Genomic DNA, 24739 nt, shown 5'->3' with positions numbered 1-24739 from the left:
ACGATGCAAACACAATGTGGTAGCTCTCGTACACTGGGGTGTTGTGTTGTGACAGAGCAGAGGATTGGAGTGGGGGTCCAGGCCCAGGACCTCTCTTCCCAATGACAGAGTGAGCCATTGAGAGGAATCCCCGAGGAGAAACCCGTCTTCATCAGAGCTCACCACAGGGCAGTGTCCTGGGACATGGAGAAGGTAGGGCAGGTTCCTCTCTGAGGGAGGGGATTCGCTACCTCTTGGGAGAAAGCAGGGGACCCCTGAGTGGACATTTGTGACTGGAATGGAGTTGAGATGGTCAGAGATTGGCAGCAACTTGTATTTGATCAGTGAAAGGAAGTCCCTGAGGGCCTCCTTAGTGCTTGGCTCGGTGCTGGGAACCCCGAATACAGTGGTGAGTAACACATTCTCCCAACTGTCCTGGGGATCTCAGTCTGGTAAACAGGAAGTCATGAGAAGTGTAGTGGTGGTGGGTTCCTTGGAGGAAATGGCCAAAGCTGCCTGGCGATGACCTCGGTGATTGTCCTGGTCTGCCTGTGTGTTTGCCAACAGCTGGGTGACCTGCCTTGGCCCAACAGCCCTGGAGCCTCAGCCAGATTTCAGCCTTTTAGGACACAACTGACACCCGGGGTGCATGGTGGCTCCAACCAGTCAACACTGCCAAGATGTCCAGAGGAAACGGCTGGCATCTGTAGCTACTACCCACTATGTCTTGGCCAGCTGGAGAAACAGAGGCAACTTCACTAAATCTCATAGGGTCATCCTCTCCATAATGACCCGTGATGATCTGTCTTCCTCTCTGGTAAGTTAAATGCTTTCTGGTCTTCCGTATTCTCTCGCCACATAAAAACTAATATAAATATTGGCCAAATTTTAGAACAAGGAATTCACGTACAAAGGGAGTAGAGCAACTTCCAAGCTTCAGTGAGAACGTACATGAGCTATTACAACTGAATAATAATGGGATACATCACTCCGAAATTGCGTAAAAGATGTGTATGGCCATTCTGGAACAGGCACTTGAGTCATCCACCATTATTCTTCTTTTTAAAATCACTTTGATAATTCAAGATCCTTTCCATTTCCATATGAAGTGTTGGATCAGCTTAGAAATGTTTCCTAGCATGTCTGCTGGAATTTTGATTGGCCTTGTATCAGATCTGTAGATCAATTTGGGAAGAATCGACATGTAAACCATATTGAGGTCTTCCAATCCACAGCAAATTTTGCCTCTCCATGTGTTTAGTTCATTAATTTCTCAAGGTAATGCTGTGTAGTGTTCAGTGTACTGTTCTGACACGTATTTTGTGTGATAAGACAGTGCAAGAAGAGAATTGGTCAAGAGTCTTTTATTTTTATGTATTCTGAGAGGGCTATAGAGAGCAAGCAGGCAAGGGTCAGAGAGAGAGGGAGACAGAATCCCAAGCAGGCTGCACACAGTGAGCACAAACCCTGAAGTGGGGCTCGATCTCAGGAACTGTGGGAGCATGACCAGAACCAAAATCACCAGTCGGACACTTAACCAGCTGAGCCAGCCAGGCGCTCCTGGTCAAAAGTCTTGAAGAAGAAATACCTCACAAAACACGATGTACAAATGGCCACAAAGCACTTGAAAAGATGGTCCACTTGAAACCACTTAAAGTTGAAGAAAAACCAAAATGGCTTCCCTGATGTTTCCGCAGGGTTCGATTTTAAACTAAGTAACCTTTTTCTTGTCTTCTGCAAAGCTCCCCTCCTCCCTTCTTAGCCTTGTGTATCAGGAAGCAGGTACACCCCAGGACATGAGGAAGGAGGGTAGCAGCATGTACACAGTTGCTGTCACTACTGGCCACACCTTGATTTTCCCGATAAGACCCCCAACCCCTTCCTCCAGGGGGCAGGAGCTGGCAGTTTTTGAAGGCCTTAGCCTGCTGTCGTCCTCTTTGCCTGGGAAAGCAAGAAAGCTGTTAGTGTTCCTCCTTATCTCAGACTCTGTCTTTGTGGTATCTTTTGGCTCCAAAGCACGGAGGTCAGTTTTCCAGAACACACTCAGTCATCAGGAGCAACACAAGTTAATGCTGCCGTGAGTTAGCATTACACGTCCATCGCCATGGGCTAAAATGAAGAAGACCGGAAATATATGTGGTGGGGATGTGAAGTCACTAGAAGTTTCCAACACTTGTGGGAATGAAAACTGGTCCAGTCCTGTAGAGAGGCTGAACCATAGTTAAACATTGACCACTCACACGAACACCCATTTCACTTCTAAGTATTTACACAATATGTCTACACACCGATCTGTACATGAAAAGTCCCCATCGCTTTCTTCACAGTGGCTAAACCCTGGAGACCACACAGAGGTCACTAGTAGGTGACTGTATAAATCGACAGGATGTAGCCCTTCGGAGGAATACTACTTAGCGATAAAAAAGCACGAACTGGCGATACGCACAGAAATATGGAAGGATTTCAGAATCCTTATGCTGCACCAAGGAATGTAGGCACCAAAGCGTTCCACCTACCTAGAATTGTTACAAAATGCAAACCCACCTGTAGGGTCAGCGGTTGCCTGGGGCTGAGGCGGAGACAGTGATGGACTGCAAAGGGCCACAAGGGAAGTTGTGAGCTGGAAGAAATGCCCTGTCTTGATGGTAGCTGGACTTTGATTTTGCTGTGTATTGAATTGTACGCCTTATTTACTTTTTTAATGTTTATTTATTTATTCTGAGATTGAGCAGGGAAGGGGTAGAGAGAGAGGGAGAGCAAGACAATCCCAAGCAGGTTCCACCCTGTCAGCACAGCACCCGATGTGTGGGCTTGAATCACTAGCCGTGAGATCATGACCTGAGCCAAAGTCCAGAGATTCAGATGCCTAACTAACTGGGCCACCCATACCCCGCATGGTACACTTTAATGTACCATGGAACACGTTAATGTACCAATGGAAGTTTTTCCATTTCTTTCTGCCCTCTTCAGTGTCTTTCGTAAGGGTTCTCTAGTTTTCAGAGTGCAGATCTTTTACGTCTTTGGTTGGGTTCATTCCTAAGTATCTTACGGTTTTAGGTGCAATTGTACATGGTTTCAGCTCCTCGATTTCTCTTTCTGCTGCTTCATTATTGATGTGTGGGAACGCAAGAGATTTCTGTATGTTGATTTTGTGTCCTGGGACTTTACTGAATTCGTGTATCAGTTCTAGCAATGACGTGGATGGAGCGAGAGTGTGTTATGCGAAGTGAAGTCAGTCAGCCAGAGAAGGACACATATCATATGATGTCACTCATCTGTGGAGTTTAAGAAACTCAATAGATGAACAATGGGGGGTTGGTAAAGAGAGAGGCAAACCATGAAACAGACTCTTAAGTATAGAGAGCAAACTGAGGGTTTGTTAACCTCCGTTCTGTTAAATATGAGGGTAGGCCAAATGAACGTAATCAAATAGCCTCAAGTTTATAGATGTTTCCAAAGTAGGTGGTCACTACATGTATTCAAGGACATACGTATAAATTAACATTTTGACAGTTGGAAAGAGATCTTGTGAGAGACACATGAAATCCGTAAGTGACAAGCATGAACTATGGTTGTTTAGTGACATTATAAAAACAACAAAAAAAGCAACTCACACGTAGAGAAGGAGTCGAGGATATAGGGATATCCAACATCAGTTTAATGGAAAGCCAACATGGTGCCCCAAGAGGGGATAAGGAAGCCTCATAACACAGGAAAACAGCCAGAAGAACAGTGAGAGTTGGGACAAAACATTTTTCTCAAGTAAATATTTATTCACTTAGTATGATACTCTGCCTCATGTCTTACACTTTTTAATGGATAGAGGACAAACTAGAGAGACCCAGAGAAGAACATCATGACAGTCCAAGACTTTGGAATCTTTCACTCACTGGAAAAGCCTGAAGGTCTGTTTGACCTTAAAGAGAAGTGACAGCCCTTTAGTAAAACCTGGGAAACTATTTCTGCCTTGATGTTTTTATGCACACACAAGAATGAACAGTGAGAACGATGCTGAGATGTGTTTGGAAAGAGATGGGGTCTGTGGCACCTGGGTGGCTCATTGGGTTGAGTGTCTGATTCTTGATTTTGGCTCAGGTCGTGATCTCACGGTTCATGAGATCAAGCCTCCCGTACGGTACTGTGCAGATAGTACAGAGTCTGCTTGGGATTCTCCTTCTCTCCCTCTCCCTCCACCCCGTCCCGCTCACGTGCTCGTGCTTTCTCTCAAAATAAATAAATAAACTTAAAACAGAGACAGACAGAGAGAGAGATGGGATCTGTGGTATTAGCACAAGGGTAGACAACTACTGAGAGTGGCCGCTGAGGGGTGGTCCCCATCAGTGGTGACCTTCAGGGGAGACTAGGCAGCCTTGGGTATCCGCGTAGCCTTGGCACCTGGTAGGCAGTGGCTCCCAAGGTTCCATGACACCCCCCGCGTTCCAATTCTGTTATGGCAACTGCAGACCATCACGTGGCGTGCCGGGTGCTCGGTCTGTCATTCCGGTTGGAGTCTGAGCTACAGGCAGTGCCTTGGGCTCTCGACTCTGGCATCTCGAACCTTCTTTTTGTAGCTGCTGACTCTCCAGTGCTGTGGGGTGTTGTTCAAGTTGTTCCCAATAGTAAGTAAAGAATTCCTGTATCCTCGCCCCTCAGTCCCGATTGAACCTACTGGATTTCACTTGTTTTTAACCCGTCATGTGTTTGGTTTCTTCTCCCCAGTCCCCATTCTACCTCTTCTGCCACATGTCACCATGGCAGCACCTCTTGACCCGGTGTCTGATCCAGGGACAGAAATGAGCCTCCTGGAACTCAACCAGGAGCTTCAATCCAAGCTGGAAGCAAGCCAGCAGGACTTCCGAGACCTCAGAGAGAAATTCCTTGTATCCGAAGCTACTGCCTACTCCCTGGCCAACCAGCTGCAGAAATATAGTAAGTCCTACAAGGCCAGGGTCACCAAAGTGATGACTGTCTGTATTCCTGGAGACAGGAATTGGCTTTGTGTGGAGAGAAAACGAAAGCCCTCTCCGGACTTTGTCTTCTCTATTTCCATCGTCACGATAAATTCCATTGTGACCACAATCCAGGAAAAGTAGCAGTGGGTATTTCTTAATGTATGTTTGTTGGTTTTGAGAGAGACAGCGTTAGTCGGGGTGGAGCAGAGAGAGTGGGAGATAGAGGATCCCAAGCAGGCTCGGTGCTGTCAGCACAGAGGCTGACGTGGGGCTCGATCTCAGGAATGTGAGATCATGATCTGAGCCAAAATCAAGAGTTGGGCGCTGAACAGACTAAAGCTCCCGGGCGACCCAGTGGAAGTGGGTGTCTTACCCTCATTTCGCTAAGGATGGGAAGAATGGGGAAAACGAGACTAGCAGTTTCTCCAGGTTGGTTTGCAGTGCTGTATAGGGCGGGGTTAGAGTTAACTTTCTAGTGATTGATTCCTGACGCAGACCCGGAAATGCCTGGTCCTCTCAGGATCCTCTGTGTGTGTGTGTGTGTGTGTGTGTCACATCCTGCATCACCGTTGGCCTTTGTGTCTCGGACTCATGAACTCCATGACGTCACACTTCTCTGAGGTTCCATTGGCAAAGCAGCGAGCTGGCTCACTGGGGAAACTTGCTGATGGTGCACACGGGGCGCGGGTGGGGACCAGGGGACACGGCCAGCTTGCAAGGAGCTGGAAGATGGGTCTGCTTTCCCTGAAACTGCGGTATCCACGAGCGATGCCGTCCAGACAGTGACTCCCCTGATGAGAGGGAAGCCGTGCTTCGTGGGCACAGGCTCTGCTTCCTGAGTCCTCGGTAGCCATTGACACCCTGTGGCGAGGTAGAGGGCATTTCAAGGCCCATCAGACAATCTGCGCTCCCTCCTGTGTCTCTCCCTGAGCTGGGGAACCTTCAAGGATGCAGGATGGCCAGCAGGGCCAGGCCTGGGCCAGGAGTCAAGTGGCCCGGTGGGAATGAGGGTGAGCGGGGGAGACCACAGCCCCGGTGACCGCCCAAGCCCGTGTGTGGAGCTGGCCCTCCCCCACAGTCAGCCTGGAATGGGGAGGCCCGCTGCCTGTTCATTCAGAGGGGGCTGCCATGGCGGGAGGAATCCTGAGTTAGGGGCACGTGTGCAGCGGGGCAATGGGAAGGAATCCTGACGACTCTGAGCCCGAACTGTTGCCGTTTCCTTACCAAGAGTTTTCCATGAAACAAGGGGAGGTGGGATTACAAATGACTGATGGGGAGAAAAGTAATGTTGGAAGCGGCTCTTTAGCAAGGTGGAGAGATGATGAGCTTTGGGGAAAGGACAAGCAGAGTTTTCTTTGCGTCTTTCCTGATAACCATGACACAAGTGCGGGAAACCACTTGTGAAGACGACAAAGGAAGACATCACCCAGGAGCTTGGGGTGGAGGGAACACAGTATGGCTCTGGGCCAGTCTTCCTGTGCTCCCCCCCATGCTGCCCTGCCCCGATTTCTGTGCCTCACATTCCTCCTCTGTGATCCTGCTGCTGTCACAGTAGCTGCTGCTTTGAGTGGAGGGGACGGGCAGGGAGAGAGGGACACAGGATCCGAGAAGTGGGCTCTGCGCTGAGAGCAGTGAGCCTGCTGCGGGGGCTTGCCCTCACGAACCACGAGGTCATGCTCCGAGCCCAAGTCAAAGCTCGCCTGACTGAGCCACTCAGGCGCCCCACCCCGTCTGCTGCTTCCGACACCACAAGCTTTGTTAGTGTTTGGCCGTATCGCTTTCAGGTCCTTCCGGTTTTACGCACCATAGTGCACACAAGAGTATGCGGGTGAACTTTTTGCCTTTGAGATATGTGCTCATTATCCAACTCAAGGGAACCATGAGTCAGTCCTGTGGTCCTAAGGGCCTCACTTCATGTCCCTGCTTAGTGTCCTACCTGAGAGGCTGCAAGCTCGGGTGAGTGGCCGTGATCAGGGTGAGTGTCAGGGGATGTGGATTCTGATTCTGCCAAATACCAGTCATTCACCTTGTCTAGTTCCTGTCCACGCCTTGGAGCTGCTCTTCCCTCAGCTCTAAAACAGGGAGGTATCAAATACCGTGTAGCTGGGGGGCTGAGGAATGAGATGCTCAGAGCCCGATGCTGGGCTTACATTGTCCTGGGGTACACCCCGCCCCCTCCCTGGAGGCCGCGAGCACAGCGGCCCGTGTAGCTTGTCCACTGAGGCCGGTGTCTGTGTTCTCAGAGTGTGAAGAGTTGAAAGACATCATCCAATCCGTGCTGGGGGAGACGCTGCAGTGTAAGCAGGGGAAGTTGGCAGAGACCTTGACCGAGAAGCTCAGGTAAGGAGGGCTCCGTGGCTGGTGGGAGGCCGTAGGCATCTCTGACTCCTGTCAGCGACAGGTCTGGGCCAGGAGAAGGGCAGAAACTTGCCTGGCACACAGGTGCACACACACATCTGTCAAACAGTGAAGACAGCAGTATCTGGTGTATTGCGGACTCCAATTATTCGGGGCCTCGCTCAATGTTTGTGTTTTTTTTTTTAATTTATTTAAATCCAAATGAGCTCGCATATAGTGTATAAATGGTTTCCGGAGGAGATTTTAGGGTATCATCTCTCACAAATGACACCCGGTGCTCATCCCGAAAACTGCCCCCCTAATGCCCACCTCCCATGTAGCGCATCTCCCACCCAAAACCCCTCCAGCAAGTCTCAGGTTATTCTTTGCATTTAAATGTCTCTAATGGTTTGCTTCTGTCTCTGTTTTTATCTTAATTTTCCTTCCTTTCCCCTGGTGCATCTGCTTTGTGTCTTAAATTCCACATATGAGTGAAATCATGTGATCTTTACCTTTCTCTGATTGACTTATTCGGCTTAGCATAACACACTCTAGTTCCATCCACAGTGTTGCAAAGGGCAGATCCATTCTTTTTCATCACCAACTAATGTTCCGTTGTCTCAATTCACGTACCATGTCTTCTCAATCCATTCATCCGTCGATGGACATCTGGGCTCTTTCCATCCTTTGGCTATTGTTGATAACAGTACTGTAACATTGGGGTGCAGGTGCCCCTTCGAATCAGCATTTCTGAATCCTTTGGATAACTACCTAGTAGTGCCATTGCCGGGTTGTAGGGTAGCTCTTCTCTTAAGTTTTTGAGGAACCTCCACACTGTTTTCCAGAGTGGCTGCACCAGTTTGCATTTCTACCAGCAAAAGTGCCAAAGTGGTCCCCTTTCTCTGCATCCTCACCATCTGTTATTCATTTTAGCCATTCTGACAGATAGGAGTGGTATCTCATTGTGGTTTTACTTTCCTTTTCCCTGATGATGAATGATGTGGAGCAAGTTTTCATGTGTCTGTTACCACCTGGATGTCTTCTTTGGAGAAGTGTCTGTTTCTGTCTCTTGCCCATTTCTTCACGGGATCATTTGCTTTTTGGGTGTTGAGTTTTGAGTTTGATCAAGGTTGTTTCATAGATTTTGAATACTAGCTCTTTATCCGATATGTTGTTTATAAATATTTTCTCCCATTGCTTCGATGGCCTTTGAGCTTGTTGTTTGTTGAAGCTTTTTATCTTGATGAGATCCCAGTGGTTCACGTTTGCCTCAGGAGACATGTGTAGTAAGAGGTTGTTGTGGCCGAGGTCAAAGAGGTTGCCACCTGTCTTCTCCTCCAGGATTTCGATGGTGTCCAGTCCTACATTTAAGTCTTTCATCCATTTTGAGTTTATTTTTGTGTACGGTGTAAGAACATTCTCCAGGTTCATTCTTCCACACGTCTCTGTCCAGTTTTGCCAACCCCATTTGCCGAAGAGACCGTCTTTTTTCCATTGGATAATCTTTCATGTGTTGTCGAAGCTTATTTGGCCATACATTTGTGGGTCCATTTCTGAGTTCTCTCTTCTGTCCCCTTGTTCTATGTGTCTGTATTTGTGCTGATACCATACTGTCTTGATGATTACAGCTTCATAATGTGGCTTGAAGTCCAGAAATGTTAGGATTCCTTGTTCTAGCTTCGTGAAGAATGCTGGTGTTCTTTTGATAGGAACTGCATTGAGTCTGTAGATTGCTTTTGGTAGTATTGAGATTAAAAACATTTTTTTTTTAGTATTTCTTTTCTCTTGGGAGACAGAGAGACAGAGTGCAAACAGGGGAGGGACAGAGAGAGAGAGAGAGATCCAGAATCTGAAGTAGGCTCCAGGCTCCGAGCGGTCAGCACAGAGCCCGACGTGGGGCTCGAACCCACGAAGCACGGGACCATGACCTGGGCTGAAGTCAGATGCTTAACCGACTGAGCCTCCCAGGTGCCCCACTGATGACGTTTTAACAATATTTGTTCCTCAGATCCAGGAGCATGGATTGTTTTTCCATTTTTGTGTGTGTGTCTTCAATTTCTTTCATAAGTTTTCTACATTTTACAGCTTTTTATAGTTACAGCAAATCTTTTACCTCTTTGGTAGGTTCATTCCCATGTATTTTGTGGTTTTCAGTACCCTAGTAAATGGGATCAGTTCCTTGATTTCTCTTTCTGCTGCTTCATTATCGGTATACAGAAATGCAAGCAATTTCTGTACGTTGACCATATTCCAGCGAATTTGCTGAATCCATGCATCAGTTCTAGCAGTGTTTTGGGGAGTCTTTCCGGTTTTCCATGTGGCGTATCATGTTGTCTACAAAGAGTGAAAGTTTGACTCTTTCCTTGCTGATTTGGATGCCTTTTATTTCTTTTGCTGTCTGGTTGCTGAGGCTAAGACTTTCAACACTATGTTCAACAACAGTGGTGAGAGTGGACCTTCTGTCGTGTTCCTGACCTTAGGGACCTCAGGTTTTCCCCACTGAGGTGATATTAGCTGTGGGTCTTTTGTAATCGGTATATAGGATCATGAGGTATGTTCCTTCTATCCCTACTTTCTTGAGGGTTTTCTCAAGAAAGGATGCTGGATTTTGTCAAAAACGTTTTCTGCATCGATTGAGAGGATCATGTGGTTCTTATCCATTTTTTATTCATGTGATGTATCAGGTTGGTTGATGCGCAGATATTAACACAAACTTGCAGCCTAGGAATAAATCCCCCCCCCCCCCCGATTGTGGTGAATAATTCTTTCTGTTTTGTTTTTTTTTTAATTTTTTTCTTCATTTTTGAGAGGCAGAGGGAGACAGAGTGCAGGTGGGGGAGGGGCAGAGAGAGAGGGAGACCCAGAATCCGAAGCAGGCTCCAGGCTCTGGACTGTCTGCACAGAGCCCAATGGGGGCCCAAACTGACAAACCTTGAGATCATGACCTGAGCCGAAGTCGGACGCTCAACCGACTGAGCCACCCAGGCACCCCGTGAATAATTCTTTTAATATATTGTTGGGTGTGGGTGGCTAGTATCTTGTGGAGAATTTTTGCATCTGTGTTCATCAGGGAGATTGGTCTGCAAGTCTCCTTTTTAGTGGGGTTTTGGATGGTTTGGGGGTCAAGTTAATGCTGGCCTTGTAGAATGAGTTTGGAAGTTTTCCCCCCATTTCTATTTCAAACAGCTTCAGAAGAATAGGTACGGACCCTTCTTTAATGTCGGGTGCAATTCCCCTGGGGAGCCATCTGGCCCTGGACTGTTGTTTGCTGGGAGTTTTTTTATTGCTGATTCAATTTCTCCACTTGTTATGTATCTGTTCAAATTTCCTATTTCTTCCTATTGCAGTTTGGGGAGTTTATATGTTTCTAGGGATTTGCCCTTTTCTTCCAGATTGCCCCATTTGTTGGCATATAATTGCTCATCATAATGTCTTCTTTTTTGTGTGTATTTCTGCAGTGTTGGTTGTGGTCGCTTCACTTTCACTCCTGAGTTTATTTATTTGGGCCCTTTCCTTTTTCTTTTGATAAAGCTGGCTAGGGACTTACCGATAATGTTAATTCATTCAAAGAAGCAGCTCTTGGTTTCATTGATGTGTTCCGTTTTATTTTACTTCCATATCATTGACTTCTGATCTCATCTTTATTATTTCCCTTCTTCTGCTGGTTTTGGGCTTCATTTGCTGCTCTTTTTCCAGCTCCTCTAGGTGTAAAGTTAGGTTGTGTATTTGAGACTTTTCTTCCTCTTTTACGAAGGCCTGGATTGCCATATGCTTCCCTCTTATGATCGCCCTTGCTGCATCCCAGAGGTTTTGGACTGTCGTGTTTCATTTTCATTGGCTTCCATGTATCATTCACTCTGTGTCCAATATATATCATTTATTGAGCTGAAAGTCACCAAATTGAAGTGAACAATTTGTGGCATTGGCCACATTCACAATGTTGTGGGATCACCACCTCATTTGCCTGTAACACAGTCACCTCCTGAGGGATGACAGCTTGTCGGTCATGTTTTCCTTCAGACAATGCTGTCCTCTTGACCCTGCCGTTCTCCTGACCTGTGTAGTCCACACCAGCTGTCCTGTCCACATTTCTGTGGCTGGCGCTGGGTGCATGCACAGCACGATGCACACCGTGTAGGTTCCCGGGAACTGGCTGTGCCGCAGCGAGGGGCTGAAGGGACATCTCTCTGACGGGTGTTGAGGAAGACACCTGGCTTTGTTTACAGAAGAAGGAGTGCAAAGGAGGTCAAGGAGCCTCCCCGACACAGAGGAGCCTCGTTTTACCTTCTTCTTTCTGTGTCACAGGCAGGGCCCCACACACGTGCCGGAACGTGGCCTTGAGGGCTCCTTGCGGAAATTCTCACAGACACGTCCGTGAAAGCTCTTAGAGAATCTATTCAACTCTGTGTTTTAAAATTTTCTCTATGTCCCACCTTAGGCAATATCATATCCTGATTAAAGCTCAGGCTGCAGAGCTGACCCAGTTGTGGCAGAAGTTACGGGAAGGGAGAGAAGTTTCTGAGCCAGTCGATCAGCACCTCAAGGACCTCCTCACCCACGACGACCCCGAGCGTTCCCAAGGCCAGGGCTTCCAGGAGCAAGTGGCCGAGGGACGCAGGCTGGCAGAGTGCCTTGCCCGCCAGCTCAGCCCCGGTAAGGCGGCCACAGGCCCTGAGTGCACTGAGCTGCTCCGAGGTCCTAGGCTCCCCAGACATCTCCCGCCTCCCCTCACATTGTTGGCAGCCGCTGTCTTGGTTTCCATGTGACACATGGGGCCACCAGAGGACCCGGACTAGCAGGTGGGAAAGGAGAGGAGGAGTGCACAGGGTGGAGGTCACGGTGCTCCACCCATCTGTGTCCTCCCCGAGGGAACTGCCTTTAAGGCAGGAGGCAGCCTCCACCAGTGTCAGAGCCCAGAAGGGAGGACGAGGAAGGAGGCAGCTTGTTCGAGTGCAGGGAGCCCTGAGCTAAGCGGGCAGTTCCAGGCTCCCGCCCAGGAGCTGTCTTTATGAACTGTGGGCGAGAGAGTGATCTTCGCTTTCTCCATTACTGTCTCCTCATCTGTCTATCAAGTAACCTGTCATAGCTGTGGTGATCACATGCGGAAAGTTCACGAATGCGCCTCAGGAAAAATAAAGCCCCTGACTGTGTGGAGGTGAATGAGGTATTGGATGTAGTAGGCCTTGGAGGCGGAACGTCGTTTAGACTGAAACACTTTTCATACAGACGGCCCGTCCATAACACTGACGTCCACTTGGGGACCCGTGAGTCCACATGTGGAGGGACTTGGGACCGGGTGATTGTGCTGTCCTCGGGGCAAGGAGGAGACTCTGCGTGAGCACTGGGAGCACACAGGGCCTGCGCCTGTGGCATGACTGTGGCACCTGCAAGACACTGTTCGCAGAAGTCAGATCGAAACTGGACAGGCATCCACGGATCTGGACAAGAGACAGTTTAAACTTTTGCCCAGTCTCAGTCATGGTGAGCCTCCGAATCAGAGACACTCCCTGCTGGATCTGAAATCCATACCGCAACAGTTCTCAAGGGCAGTGCCCTGGAGCTTCAGAACAAGAGTTAGTCATGCATAGATAATTATGTCGCTAGGGCATATAAGCCACTGTGTTTATAGTGGTGATGTGGGAGCTCGCTGACGGGAGATTTCTGAATTTCTTTGCAGAAGATGAGGAGAAGGAGGAGGAGGAGGAGGATGAACAAGCAGAAGAATCCCTCACCACCAGGTAACAATGAATACTGGGGACCCGGTAATGTGTGGGTGAAAAAGGATAGGGACTCAGAAAGAACAGTAGGTGAGGTCACGAGAGTCCAGGTGGCAGATGCAGGGATCAGCAGAGCTGCAGATGGTAGTGATTGAATTCCCTCAGCGGCAAATGGCCCTGTTCCCTCGGTTGTCTGCTCTCGTGGGGCTGCTTGTCTGGGGAGCCCCAGATGAACTCAGCAGCCTTAGGATTCCCCGTACGCACAAAGTACCCGCTCTCTCCTGTAAATGAACACCAGGAGGAGACGCATCTCTACACAGTTCTCAAAGGTCCCTGGTAGGAAGGTAACCAGCAAAGGAACTGATAGACAGACATCTGGCAAAATTCACACGGCATTACCTAACCAAAACCAAAAAGTTGGGGTGGCATGTGACACTATGAATAGAAAAGTGCCTGGAGGCCACAAGTTTCTGCAGGGCACAGTGACTCAAGAGCTGTAACCGCTTGATCAGTCTATGTTAAATTCAACATGACTCAGGCACGTGGCGGTTGCCCCTGGCATGGACTCGCATTGGTCCTTCGTGTCGTGACTGTACCACACTGGGATGGTCGAGTCTCATTCCTCATTGCTCGTTATGTGGCCAGTGGACTGAGTATCTATCTGTTGTTGCTTCTCTCCCACCCCTTCCTGGCCACACTCTGCCTCTTGTAGGATAACCTTTTCTCTCTCAAGGCTATGGTCCCTTTCCTTTCTGCGGCCACTGCCTTGCCTCCCATCCACACCAGCTAGGTAGCAAGCCATGGTGTCTGATCCTCCTGGTTTCCTCTTCTGTCGTTCTTGCCCCACCTGGCACAGCATGGAGCTTCCGGAAGCTGAAAAGAAGGAAGTCCTCCAGGACACGCTGAATGAATGTGTTTTGACACCTTCCATTGGCCAAGAAGGGCGTGACTGCTACCAGCCTTACAGGGATGGCACGTTCCCATCGGATAAACAGGAATTCGGCTCTGCTCTGGATGTAGCCTGTGAATGCTCCCATTCCAAAGGGGATGAAACTCCACCCGGTTCCCCAGGTAGGGTGCATAATCTTTGTTTGCACACACCCTGTGTAGACTACGAGATTTAACCCGCAGAAGTGGACCATGTACTCACAGACAGTTTCCATCCAGGCTCTAGGACTGAGTTTGAAATAAGACATTCCATGAGTCAGTGAGCTTTGTTCGCTTCATGTCTAAGCCACGGCACTTTTGTGTCTGAGCCGCCGCCCATCGCTGCTCTGAAGGTGGTCCTGCCAGACTCCTATACCTCTCTACCCCAGGCACAGGAGGTCGCCATCAGACCTCCACATTTTGGATTAATCTCTTATCTCTCTTGCCAGGCTCTGATTTCCATCCTTGAACCATGTTTCTGAATATCTATGGCCACCCAAGGCTGTTGGAAGCCTTTTCTATATCATAGGAAATGTCACGATCCAGGTTCACTGTCTCTACCTGGTCTGTCTCTTCCTTTTCTTCTTGTCTCAAGTCAGCTGAGAACCAGGACAGGACTACGTCTATCATACGTTGTATGTTTCTCTGCAGCCAGGCAGGGCCCTGGAACTTCCCGACCCCATGAACGGCCCCTGGTGCTTTGCAGCTTTGAAGATTATTCTGCTTTGATGGTGTGTAGATTCCAATCGTCAGTTTAATCTCAACGGCTGATTCCTCAAAACCATTAGCCTGAAGCATTTCAAATGGAAAAAGCCTGAATATTGCAGCAATGGTCTAGGAAGCAGCCAGGTCCTTCCCCAAGATCTCTGGGAAAAAGGATAAATTTTCTGTGTGTGTTGACCTGTCTTGGACACTGTGATCATGGCCAGTCATATCAGGGACATTTATTTGCTCAAGAAGGCAATCCCAGTGATTTTTTCCAGGGCCCTACTGAATCCCTCCTGAATGATTTCTCTCACAATTGCCTGTTATGACTGTGCTTCTATTTCTGTTTTCTGCTACACGGCACATGGGAGTGAGCATTTGTGGAGGGGAATCTGCCTAATGGAACTCTTTCTCTTCATTTATTTGCAGACAACCAAATGGGTCACGAGGGGCTGAAAGGGCGAGAGTCAGATGCCCCCAGGTAATTCTGAATACTTGGGGGCTGGGGAATCAGTGCTGGCGTCAGCAGACCTCAGATCCAAGGAAAGGCAGAAAGTGCTGGATAGAACCATGTTATCCATTCGGTCAATGGCCAATTATCCGCTTTCACAATGGTTTCTGTCCTCATTGTGGTACTTGTATCGCTCCCATTTCTTAATTACGACTCAAGTTGAGTAACACACAGTCAGCTGGCCCAGGTGAGCTAAAGGCACAGGGATTCCTGCACTCACCATTCTCCCCAGCATTCGAGAGAAAGGCAATCTACTTGCTGCCCCGTTCGATTTAGCAGGTGGGCATGTATTTCAGAGCAAGAATGTACGTAGACTAAAACGTGCCATCATGCCGTGATATTGAGAGAGACAGGCCTTCATGGCATGAGAATTCTGAGACAGTAGCCCGCCCCCGAAGCTGCACGCACTGGGCCACTCCATGCAGGACTCAAGGGCATTTGAACGGAAGGGAGGGAGCCACTGCTGTCCTGTGACTCTGTGTGTTTGCGTCAGGACTGGATGGCACGGTGCTCATTCAGGCTCTTTCCTCATCAGCTTGCTAGGTGGCCAGTGTAGAGAGCACTTACTGTCCTTTCTGTCTGCCGCCCCTGTGACAGACACACCCTGTCCCACACAAAAAGAAGAGTTGTTTCTCTCATTAATGAGGCACTCTCTTTGCTTTCGTGAAAATGCCTTTTGCCTTCCATCAAAGCCAGACAGGACGTAGGATTTCAGATCCCTCTTTGGTTAATCTTCAGTTTTGCCCCTGCCTCAGGCTCAGTAGACTGCTGCTAGAGGTGGTGGAGGAGGAAATCACATGGGACTCTCTGGATGAACGCTACTGGACATATTCGGTTCTTCCTGACCTGTCTGACTCCTACTGGCCTTACAGGAGCACCGCCATCTTCTTCCCTGAGGAACTGGAAGTCTCTTCTGCTCTGGAAATGGCCAGTGAGTACTCCGCTGTCAGGGTGATCAAGCTCCAGCTGGACTGCCCCGTACATCTCCTGGACTTTGTGCCCCACACCTGTGCTGTGCTGAGAGAGCTCATCCCTGTGTGCAGGCCCTGTACACACATCTTGATCTGAGCCAGGCTCCAGGATGGATGGAGTTTCAAGCACAGACATCATGTGGGTCAGGGAACTCTTCTCCCTTCCTACTCCCAGGACATGCCCATGTCCCCTGGGCTTCACTGTCAGGTCATTGGACCCAAGGGCGGCATGACAGATACGACTCGCCTCAGCAACACGACCATAGAAGGTGTCTGTCAGACCTTGGATGCAATGCCTCTTCTCAGCTTTCATGCTCCACATTTCATCTCTGAGCCAGGTCCTTTAAGAATCCATGCCTGCCACAGTCAGTCGGAATCCTTGTCCAGGGTGAAAGATGTAACCTTGGCTTTCCTGTTCTTAGCCTCATTCTCTATCTCTTTGCTTTGGCTTGTCTTCCTAAGCCTCGTCTGAAAACCCACCCTACTAGGTGCCTCTACTGTTAGCTCGTTTGTGTGTTTCCAGGAGTAGAGCTGTGCGTTGGCTTTCCCTCATCACAGGAATTGCGCCAAGGTTTCTGTGTCGCTCCAAAGACTCATTTTAATTTGAGGGTTTGTACTTGCACGCTCTCTGTTCCATCTCAGTGTATAAATTCCACTAAGCCGTCACCAGCCAGGTATCTCACGAGAGAAGGCTGAAAACTGCACTTACCCTTTTAGAAGGTAGAGAGGCCAGGTCCCCAGAATCTGTGTGAAAAAGAGAACTGAAAGTGTTTGCACAGACTCAAAACAGAGGAAATTGTGATGATGATCTGTTGGAGAGAGCAAATTTCTCCCAATGGCTCAGGCCAGGAAATCAAGACAGTTGTCACACTATCTGAGACACCCTGAAATATTTCTCACTCAACCTGTGCTCTCATTGAGCATCGCTGAGTCCCCGGGTGGCACCGAACACTGGGTTACTAATGTGCAAGCAGGGATCTGTTTAACGTGACTGGCCCCGTCTGTATTTATTTGCAGAAAATCACACCCATCAAGAGGAGGAACAAGACCAAGACCTGACATGCACCAGGTAAGTCTGAAGAATCATGGGATTTTATTTGAGTGGTTCAACTCTACATTTCACAGGGAAAACAGAAACCGCCAAATTTACCTATTTCATCCATTCTCCAGTCTCAGAATATCTTTTTTGGCCATGACGTGTGTCTTCATGTATTATGTGGATAAGTTCCTTTAATGATCTCTCAGTTTCGATAACGGGCAGTCAGTTGAAGTAGGTGAATTGTCACTGCCTGAGGTGCTCTGTATTGCCCTGATCTCTCCTTTGGGAAACACCAGAGTGACAGACGTGTCTACTTCTGTCTCTCTGGTGTTACCTCTTTGAGGATCTGCTGTAGCAAATGGATAACTGCAAAAAAATCATAAAACCTCACATGATGTCACGATAGTAAGAGAAAGAGTCCTTGAAGATGCAAATCTCTCCATGTGGATGATGCCTTTTAACATGTGTTCACTTAGCCACTGAATGTTTATCAACAAAATTTATGCAAAAGGGTTGAACTCATGTTTAGGATTCTCCATGTGTGCTGTGAGTCATGACATCCATTCCACAGTAGTTCAGTTTGGTGCACAGAAGTTGGTTCTGTGGCCAGTGCCCTGAACACCTCAGTTCTGTGTGTGTGTGTGTGTGTGTGTGTGTGTGTGTGTGTGTGTGTGTGTGCGCGTCTCCCTGTCTCTCCCTCTCTGCCTCTCTTGACCCCATAGCATCCCCACTGTGCCCCTGAAACAGGAAGATAGTTTTCCCTGTCAATAATGGGGTTGCCCCTACGTTATGACTACACTTCTCGGCTCCCCGTGAAAACCAGTAAGATGCTGTGGTGTCTACTTTTCCTGTTTTAATCTTCAGACCTCCCCTCCCCACCAGGTTCGGCAGGGAGCTGCAGGAGAATGCAGAGCAGGATGTCCAACAGGACTCACTGGATGAACGCTATTTGACTTACTCAGCTCTGCCTGACCTATCTGATTCCCCCTGGACACACAGGAGGGCCAACATCAACTCATATGAGGATCTGGATGTCTGTCCTGCTCTGGAAGCAGCTAGTGAGTCCTCCACTGCGAAGGTGCTAAAGCTCCAACTGGACTCCCAAGTCGACCCCATAGTTGGGTATCCCTACTCTGCTTATGTTGGAATTTGTTATCCAGGTGTTTCAGCCCCGTAGACATATGGATCTGAGTCAGGCTCTAGGATAGACTTCTAAGCACAGACCTCAGATGCATCAGGGCCCTGCCCTCTGTTCCTCATCTCAGGCCATGCCTGTGGCTCCTGACACAAGTCAGGACATTGGGGTCAGGGCGGGTGTGACAAACTCACACTCATCTGTGAGGCACACGCAGAGGAGTCTGTCTTGTTCCTGATTTCCACACACTGTGTCTCCTCAACTGCCATCCTCTCACTTTCATCCCAAACAATATTCCTTGAAGTTTTGTGCCTGTCAAGGCGATGTCAGCCTTACCCATGTCTTTGGGTGTGTTGTTTCCCTGGTTTCACTGCTCTGGTCCCCAGTGTCCGTGTCCTCTGTGTTGGTTGTCTTCCCTAAGTCGTCGTCTGAGTGTCAGGACATAACCACCTCCACCATCAGCTTGCTTGTACGTTTCCCTGAAGCATAGCTGAGCCCCGGCATGGCCCCACCCCGTGCATGGCCCATGTGCCTGTGTAGCAAAAGGGATCACGGACAAAAGATTTCCTTTGATTTGAGGGTCTGCAGATTCCGTGCATCAGTCTGGCCTCTGTAGAAATTCCCTAAAACCCTGCCACCTAGAGTATCTCATGAGGGAAGCTAGTGAGAGAAGTTTGCAGTAAGTTTTGAGAATGCAGGTAAGCCGTTCCCCAGAATCTGCGGTAAAACAGAGGTTGACCTCTGCGGACAGACTGTTGAGATGGGGCTCTACCAGATCAGGGAAATCCTGCCCGATGCTTTAGGAAAGCTAGCCAAGGCATGTTCCCAAGGCATTGCTTGAGGCCTCTTGGATTATTTCTCTCAATGCCCTGCTGCCCAACTAAGGACATTAGTGCCCGTGTGCTAGTTGCGTGGGACACTTAATTTTCATGTCCAAGTGCTGCTCTGTTTATGTGACTGGCCGGTCTGTATTTACTTGTAGACAATCATAATGATCTTTGCGATGAAGAAGACCAGGACCCGACATGCCCCAGGTAACTCTGAAGAATCATGGGCTTTAATTCAGTGGTGACATCTGGGGATCTCATATCTAGGCCAATCTAGAAAGTGCTAAATGCACCTATTTCATCCCTTCCGACACCCACAAGGTGGTCCTTCAGCAAGGTCCTCTGTGTCATGTGGTACTCGCATAGGCCCCGTTATTAATCCCTCTCAAATGGAGTATCTTTCGTTCACTGACGCAGGTGGACTAAGCAGTCCCAGGATGCCTTGCACTCTCCCGGCCTCTCCTCGTATTAGGTCCCGTTTAAGATGCACAGCTCTCTCTGCCGGTTGCCATTAGCACATTGGCGGGCATTCACAGCAAGGATGGTTTTAGGAAAACAGTTTTCCCGTCTCAGTATTTAGACATGTCGGCCTTGGGCCCACGAGATATCCAGGAGTCTACAATGCTGCCTTAGCCTGGGGTTCTCTTGGTGCTTTGTGTAAATGTCCACACAGTGTATGCCAAAGTGTTGATGGTGCTTTATCGTCTTCTGGTGTGCTGTGGGTCATGACTGTTGTGCCCTGGGGTGGTTCCCACTCCTGCCCCATAAGCTGGCGCTCTGGCCATGCCCTGAGCACCTGCCTGTCCCCATCCCCCCCGCCCCCCGCACCTATCCGGGTGCACCCACACTGTGGCCCAGCTGCAGGCAGACTGCTTCATTTCCCTTTGTGGGGATCCTGCTTGTGTTCTGTGACCAGTCCCTCCGCCCTGCCCTCAAAACTAGCTGGCACTGCATGTTGACTAAACCTTCTTTCTGCATGTCTCGTCCTCCCAGCAACACCAGGCTCTGCAGGGAGCTGCCAGTGGCCCCAGAGGATGAAGTGCCACAGGACTCAGTGGGGGAATGCAATTTGACTGCTTCCGTTGGCCATGACCTGTCAGACACCTATAGGCCTTATAGGAGTGCCTCATTCACCTTTGACAAACAGGAAGTCTTCTTGGGCGTGGATGTAGATGGTGAGTCCTGTTCTTGTGAGGGGCACGAAGTTCCTGCTGGGGCCCCAGGAAGCCTGTCCTCTGTGTCTTCAACAACCTGAATCGGCTGAAAGTTGCATCCCTGCCAACAGGCCCCGTAGGCTCCTACCGGTTTGAACTCTGCTCTCGGATTCACTCTTTGAAAGGCATCCTGTGGCTCAGAGCCCTTTCCTTCCTTCTGTCCCAGGCTGCCCTCTGTCCCCCGGCCCCGTCCAACATGCAGGCTGTTGGTACCAAGTGAGGCTCGAGAGGAGAAATGGAGAAAAGGGAAAAAAGGGTTCAGAATCTCAGCCACCGCTATCTTACCCAGAGACAGCTGGGTGACAGTCCTCCTTTGTTTTTTCCTGATTTTGTTTTGTTCCAAAAGGAGACCTCTGCTACTTGTGCAATTCTGCTGCCAATTGTATTTCTTGTGTGGCTTCCTACAAACTCCCTGGCTTTCCACACAGGTTTGTGGTCAGCTCCACATTGGCTGCATCTGTTAAATCGTTGCTGAGCTGCTAGTTGTTTCTCCTGGGGCGCCCGCCTCCCTGTGTACCAGAGCACCCAGTTCTACCCAAATGATCTGAAACAGTTGTAAATGCAAAGAGAACAGTTGCTAGACGCCCCCAACGACCCCTGTGACCCTGCAGGAGTGCCAGCTCCTACCCTGTCAGTGCACTTTGTGGTGTGAGCAGAGCCAGGGCTCATCCAGCCCCTCCAGGAGCTCAAGGTCTCCGGGAGACGCTCCATGAAAAGCAATCAGAGCTGAGAGGTCCCAGACGATTTCTGTTCTCACTAGGGGTCCCATGGTGGCTCTTCACTTGGCTGCCTGGCACCCTGGTAACCCTGCAGAGCTCTGTGTCAGAGACCCTGACAGCCAGGTCTGGGTTTCCATGGGGGCAGGGATGGGACAGGTTAAGACGCGTCTCAGGAGGGTGATGTGTGTGACATGGCCTTGCATTAAGCCTGGGCCATGAGAGGCTATGAGGATGGGCGGAGATGAATGAAGGCAGCGTCTCCATTATGCACAGCCCGTCCCCGATGCAGGTTCTGGTGGGAACGTGGGAACAGTGTGTGTGGGCTGTGATTGCCGCAGGGGGCGCCCCAGGAGGGCTGCCCTGCCCCAGCCTCCCTGCACTGGGACCAGCCAGGGAGAAACAGGCATCTGAAGCCTTGAGGCCAAATTCTGCCCCTCTTCTTTTTTCTTTTGGGGCACATATCAGCAGTACTTTCTCGTTCTGCCCTGAGGCCTCTCTAGAACCTTCTCTCTAGGCTGTAGGACAAAGGGTACTTCTATAGAATAATAGGCATGAGTTCGCCTCCCACACAAAGCCGTCTGGACTCCAGGGGGTGACCTTCCCTTCAGGGACTTTGCGTCCTGGACACTTGCCATCTCAGCATGCCCAGGCACACAACGGTGACATCGCCTTCGTATCCATGATGTCTGCCTTTGTACCTGCTCACTGGCTGGTCTCACAGACGGTGGGGGACGAGGCGGGAGGACATCACAAATGGAAGTTCTGGCAGTGCTGAGTTAAGAAAACTGGGGTTTGTCCATTGAAGTGTCTTCTTGCTTCAGCCCCGATGCAGGTGCCCGGTCCCCAAGGGCCATCGAGTGGAAACTTGACTTTCCCAAGGACGGAGGTGCAAGCTTCACAAGCACCGCCACAGTCAGATACCCAGGTGGCCAATTCTGTGCCAGGGCAGCCGGACCAGCAGTTGGCTTGTGGTGACCGCAGAGCCAGGCTCCGCCCCTCCCCCGCCATCAGGAGACTGGCAGCCACGATGGTTTCTGGGAGCCAACGGCCGCTCTTCCAAGGTGAGAGGTGCGGGGGGGAGTAGGAAGCTCTAGTCACAGGGTTGTGGGCGCGGGCAGCAATGGGGCCTCTTGCAGGCTTGCTTTGCCCAGCTCCAAACTCACAACGCTCCAGCTCCAAAGAGCTTGGGAGTGAGGGTCAGCTCTGTCTGCCCAGGTGCCATGGTTTCAGCCTCCTGGCTGTTTACTGGCCACGTTATTCATCATCTCATGTATGTCCCCCTCGGTCCCTTCATCTGAAACCATTGAAAATGGGATCTCCATCCCATCAATGCTGGGAGCATGAAGCTGCATAATTTCCAGGGACCTGAGTGAGCAAAATGGCTTGAGAACATCGATGAATCTGTAATGCGTAATTCTTGTGGCTTTGTGGCGTCTGAACACTTGGAAAATGGTTCCGTGGCATTGTTTCACGTGTGCCAGAGCTGTCCTTACCTGGCTCCGCTTTCGCTGGACCCCATCTTCCCGGACTCTCTCAGCAAGGCTTGTGGGCCAGTGTTTGCTCTCCTTCAACATCCACCAGGCAGCCGATATTCCCTGTTCGGCGCTCACAGTAACGGTGGAAATACTGGCCCCACGACAGTTTCCCATGCATTTGCCTGGTTTCCCTTCTCTGCAACTATAAGGGGCCAGTTTCCTAAAGTGCACACTCTGTTCTCCGATACTTCATCTATTTCCTCTTGTCCCCTCTCATCTCCACGAGCACGTCCCCAGCTTTGTTATCAGGATCCGCGTCAGCTCACATTTCATGAAGACCGAGCATTTCAGCGTTCCCCTGGGTTGTGTCGTCTTTACCCTCCCACCCTTGGTGTCCCCTCCTGGAGCCTGGGTCTCCTCCTTCAGGCACCAACTTCATCTGTGAAAAGAGGAGACACAGTTCCCAAGTGAGGTGATGAGGGCGCAGCCCTGTCGCCCGCGGAGATGCTCCAGAGGACGCCTCAGTGGGAGTTCAGGGAAGCACAGCCCTGACAGGTGGCTTAGGACGGGAGATTCTTACTGTCTTCTCCCTCTTGCCTCTCTGCCACTTCTCCCTGACTCCCGTGGTCCCGGCCCAGACTCTCCTGCTGGCTCAGTCCCTCTCTGTGGCTCACCTTCCCCACAGGCCTCAGCAGGAAACGGGGCTCCATGCCAGACTTTTGTCCAAGGAGGGTTTCTTAGTCCATTCAGGCTGTGATAACAAAAATGCCATAGACCGGGTGATTTAGTCAGAGCAGAGATTTGTGTCTCCCGTTCTGGAGAACCAAAATCGAACAGTGGCACATTGGGCGCCTGGTGGTACCTCCTTCCTGCTGATGTGTGGCCGCCTTCTTGCTCTGTCCTCACAGGGTGGAGGGGTGAGGGAGCTCTGTGGGGTCAATTTCATAGGGCACAGATCCCTTTCATGGGGGGATCTGCCTCCCATAGGCCCACCCCACCCAGCATCACGTTGGCAATTGGGTTTCCACAGATGAATTTGGAGGAAGACAAGCTATCACTCTGGGGCAGGTGGTTTTACTCTGTTTGATTCTCAGCCTGTAATTCTTCCTTGGTGCTTAAAAGGTCACCTGTTTCTTGCCACAACTCTTCTCATCCTTCTCAAATTTGTATATATTTTCCACTTGCAACTGACTGAAGAGTGTTTAGAACTTTATGCTCGATGTCCCCCAACCGTTAACTGCCCGTTTACTCAATTAGATAAGAATGTGCTTATAGACACACATATTACGTCTTACGTCACACACATTACGTGTATTCGGTGTGTATGCTCTGCATAGTGTACATATATGAAATATATCAAGTATTGGGGCGTGTTCTGTAAATTCCCCAGCTTTGGTTTCCCCGGTGACTCTCAAAAGGCTTGCCTTCAACTTTGACTCCTCCCTTGAATAGGACAGCCTCTTTCGAGCACCACCTCCTGGCCTTTGTCTCTTCTTTGTCAGAACTGTGTGTTTTGACCAATTCTACTTTTCTCAATTTCACTTTTGGCGCTGGGGGCATGTTGCCCTCCCCGCGCTCTTATCCTTACAGGGTAGCGTGAGAGAGGTCAACAACACAGGCTGTATTCAAAGCGTGTCCCTCGGCGCCCCTCACACGTGAACTTCCCGAAGGCCTTTCTCGTCCTGCCCACCGTCCTTATTCGATGTCAGCGTAGGTAGAGGATTTAGTCACAGGAAGATCACGACTAACAGTGGATCCTGTTGATGTGCTTTTATTTTCAGAGCAGGGTTTGGAAGCTTCCATGGGTGTGAAGATCCCTCCCAAGCTGGAGGGTGACGCTGCTGAGGGCTCGGTGGCCAACCAGTGTGCAGGTCAAGTCTTTGGCCACGTTAATGCCCTGGGTGTGATGAAACAGAAGATGATCAAGAGAAAAGTGCAGTTCGGCGAGGGCAGACTCGCGTGCAGATTCCGTGGCATTCAAGCTTAGGGCACAGAGGTAATGGCGTCCGTGGCTCTTGGAGTATGGATTCCTGTTGCTGTGTTAGATTACCGCTCCTCCCACACCCCAAACTGTTTTTCTCTTCCTCGTTTGGTCCCTCCGCCAGCTGCCGCTGCCTTTGTCTGATCCTGCCTCTGACTGGTCCTGCCTCTGTCTGGTCCTGCCTCTGTTTGCCACGGGGACTGCCACCCTGGGGGCCCTCCCATCTCCATCAGCTGTGGCATGTGAGCTG

The 24739-nt window shown here is 49.9% G+C and overlaps 1 protein-coding gene across 10 annotated transcripts in view; it reads left to right on the top strand.

The window, feature by feature from the left end:
• LOC125172599 (neuroblastoma breakpoint family member 6-like) overlaps positions 1-24739 on the top strand; it is a 36898-nt gene that overhangs the window by 8127 nt on the left and 4032 nt on the right. For 4 of the 10 annotated variants that reach the window (XM_047870906.1, XM_047870903.1, XM_047870905.1 and 1 more), the window contains 16 exons: positions 56-192; positions 547-796; positions 4551-4598; positions 4699-4908; positions 7175-7271; positions 11707-11921; positions 12946-13006; positions 13842-14056; positions 15047-15098; positions 15884-16059; positions 17117-17168; positions 18021-18196; positions 19256-19307; positions 20094-20275; positions 21855-22094; positions 24290-24504. In XM_047870906.1, coding sequence (XP_047726862.1) covers positions 4731-4908; positions 7175-7271; positions 11707-11921; positions 12946-13006; positions 13842-14056; positions 15047-15098; positions 15884-16059; positions 17117-17168; positions 18021-18196; positions 19256-19307; positions 20094-20275; positions 21855-22094; positions 24290-24495 — 1902 coding nt within the window. In that variant the 5' untranslated portion in view covers positions 56-192; positions 547-796; positions 4551-4598; positions 4699-4730 and the 3' untranslated portion in view covers positions 24496-24504. Of the gene's footprint in view, positions 1-55; positions 193-546; positions 797-4057; positions 4599-4698; positions 4909-7174; positions 7272-11706; positions 11922-12945; positions 13007-13841; positions 14057-15046; positions 15099-15883; positions 16060-17116; positions 17169-18020; positions 18197-19255; positions 19308-20093; positions 20276-21854; positions 22095-24289; positions 24505-24739 lie in introns of those variants that run through there. The other 6 variants (XM_047870911.1, XM_047870907.1, XM_047870908.1 and 3 more) reach the window with 5 other exon arrangements.

This window comes from Prionailurus viverrinus, chromosome C1 (genome assembly GCF_022837055.1).
Source record: "Prionailurus viverrinus isolate Anna chromosome C1, UM_Priviv_1.0, whole genome shotgun sequence".
Taxonomy (NCBI): Eukaryota; Metazoa; Chordata; class Mammalia; order Carnivora; family Felidae; genus Prionailurus; species Prionailurus viverrinus.
The sequence above is the reverse complement of the archived record's forward strand: the minus strand, read 5'-3'. Positions and strand labels throughout refer to the sequence as shown.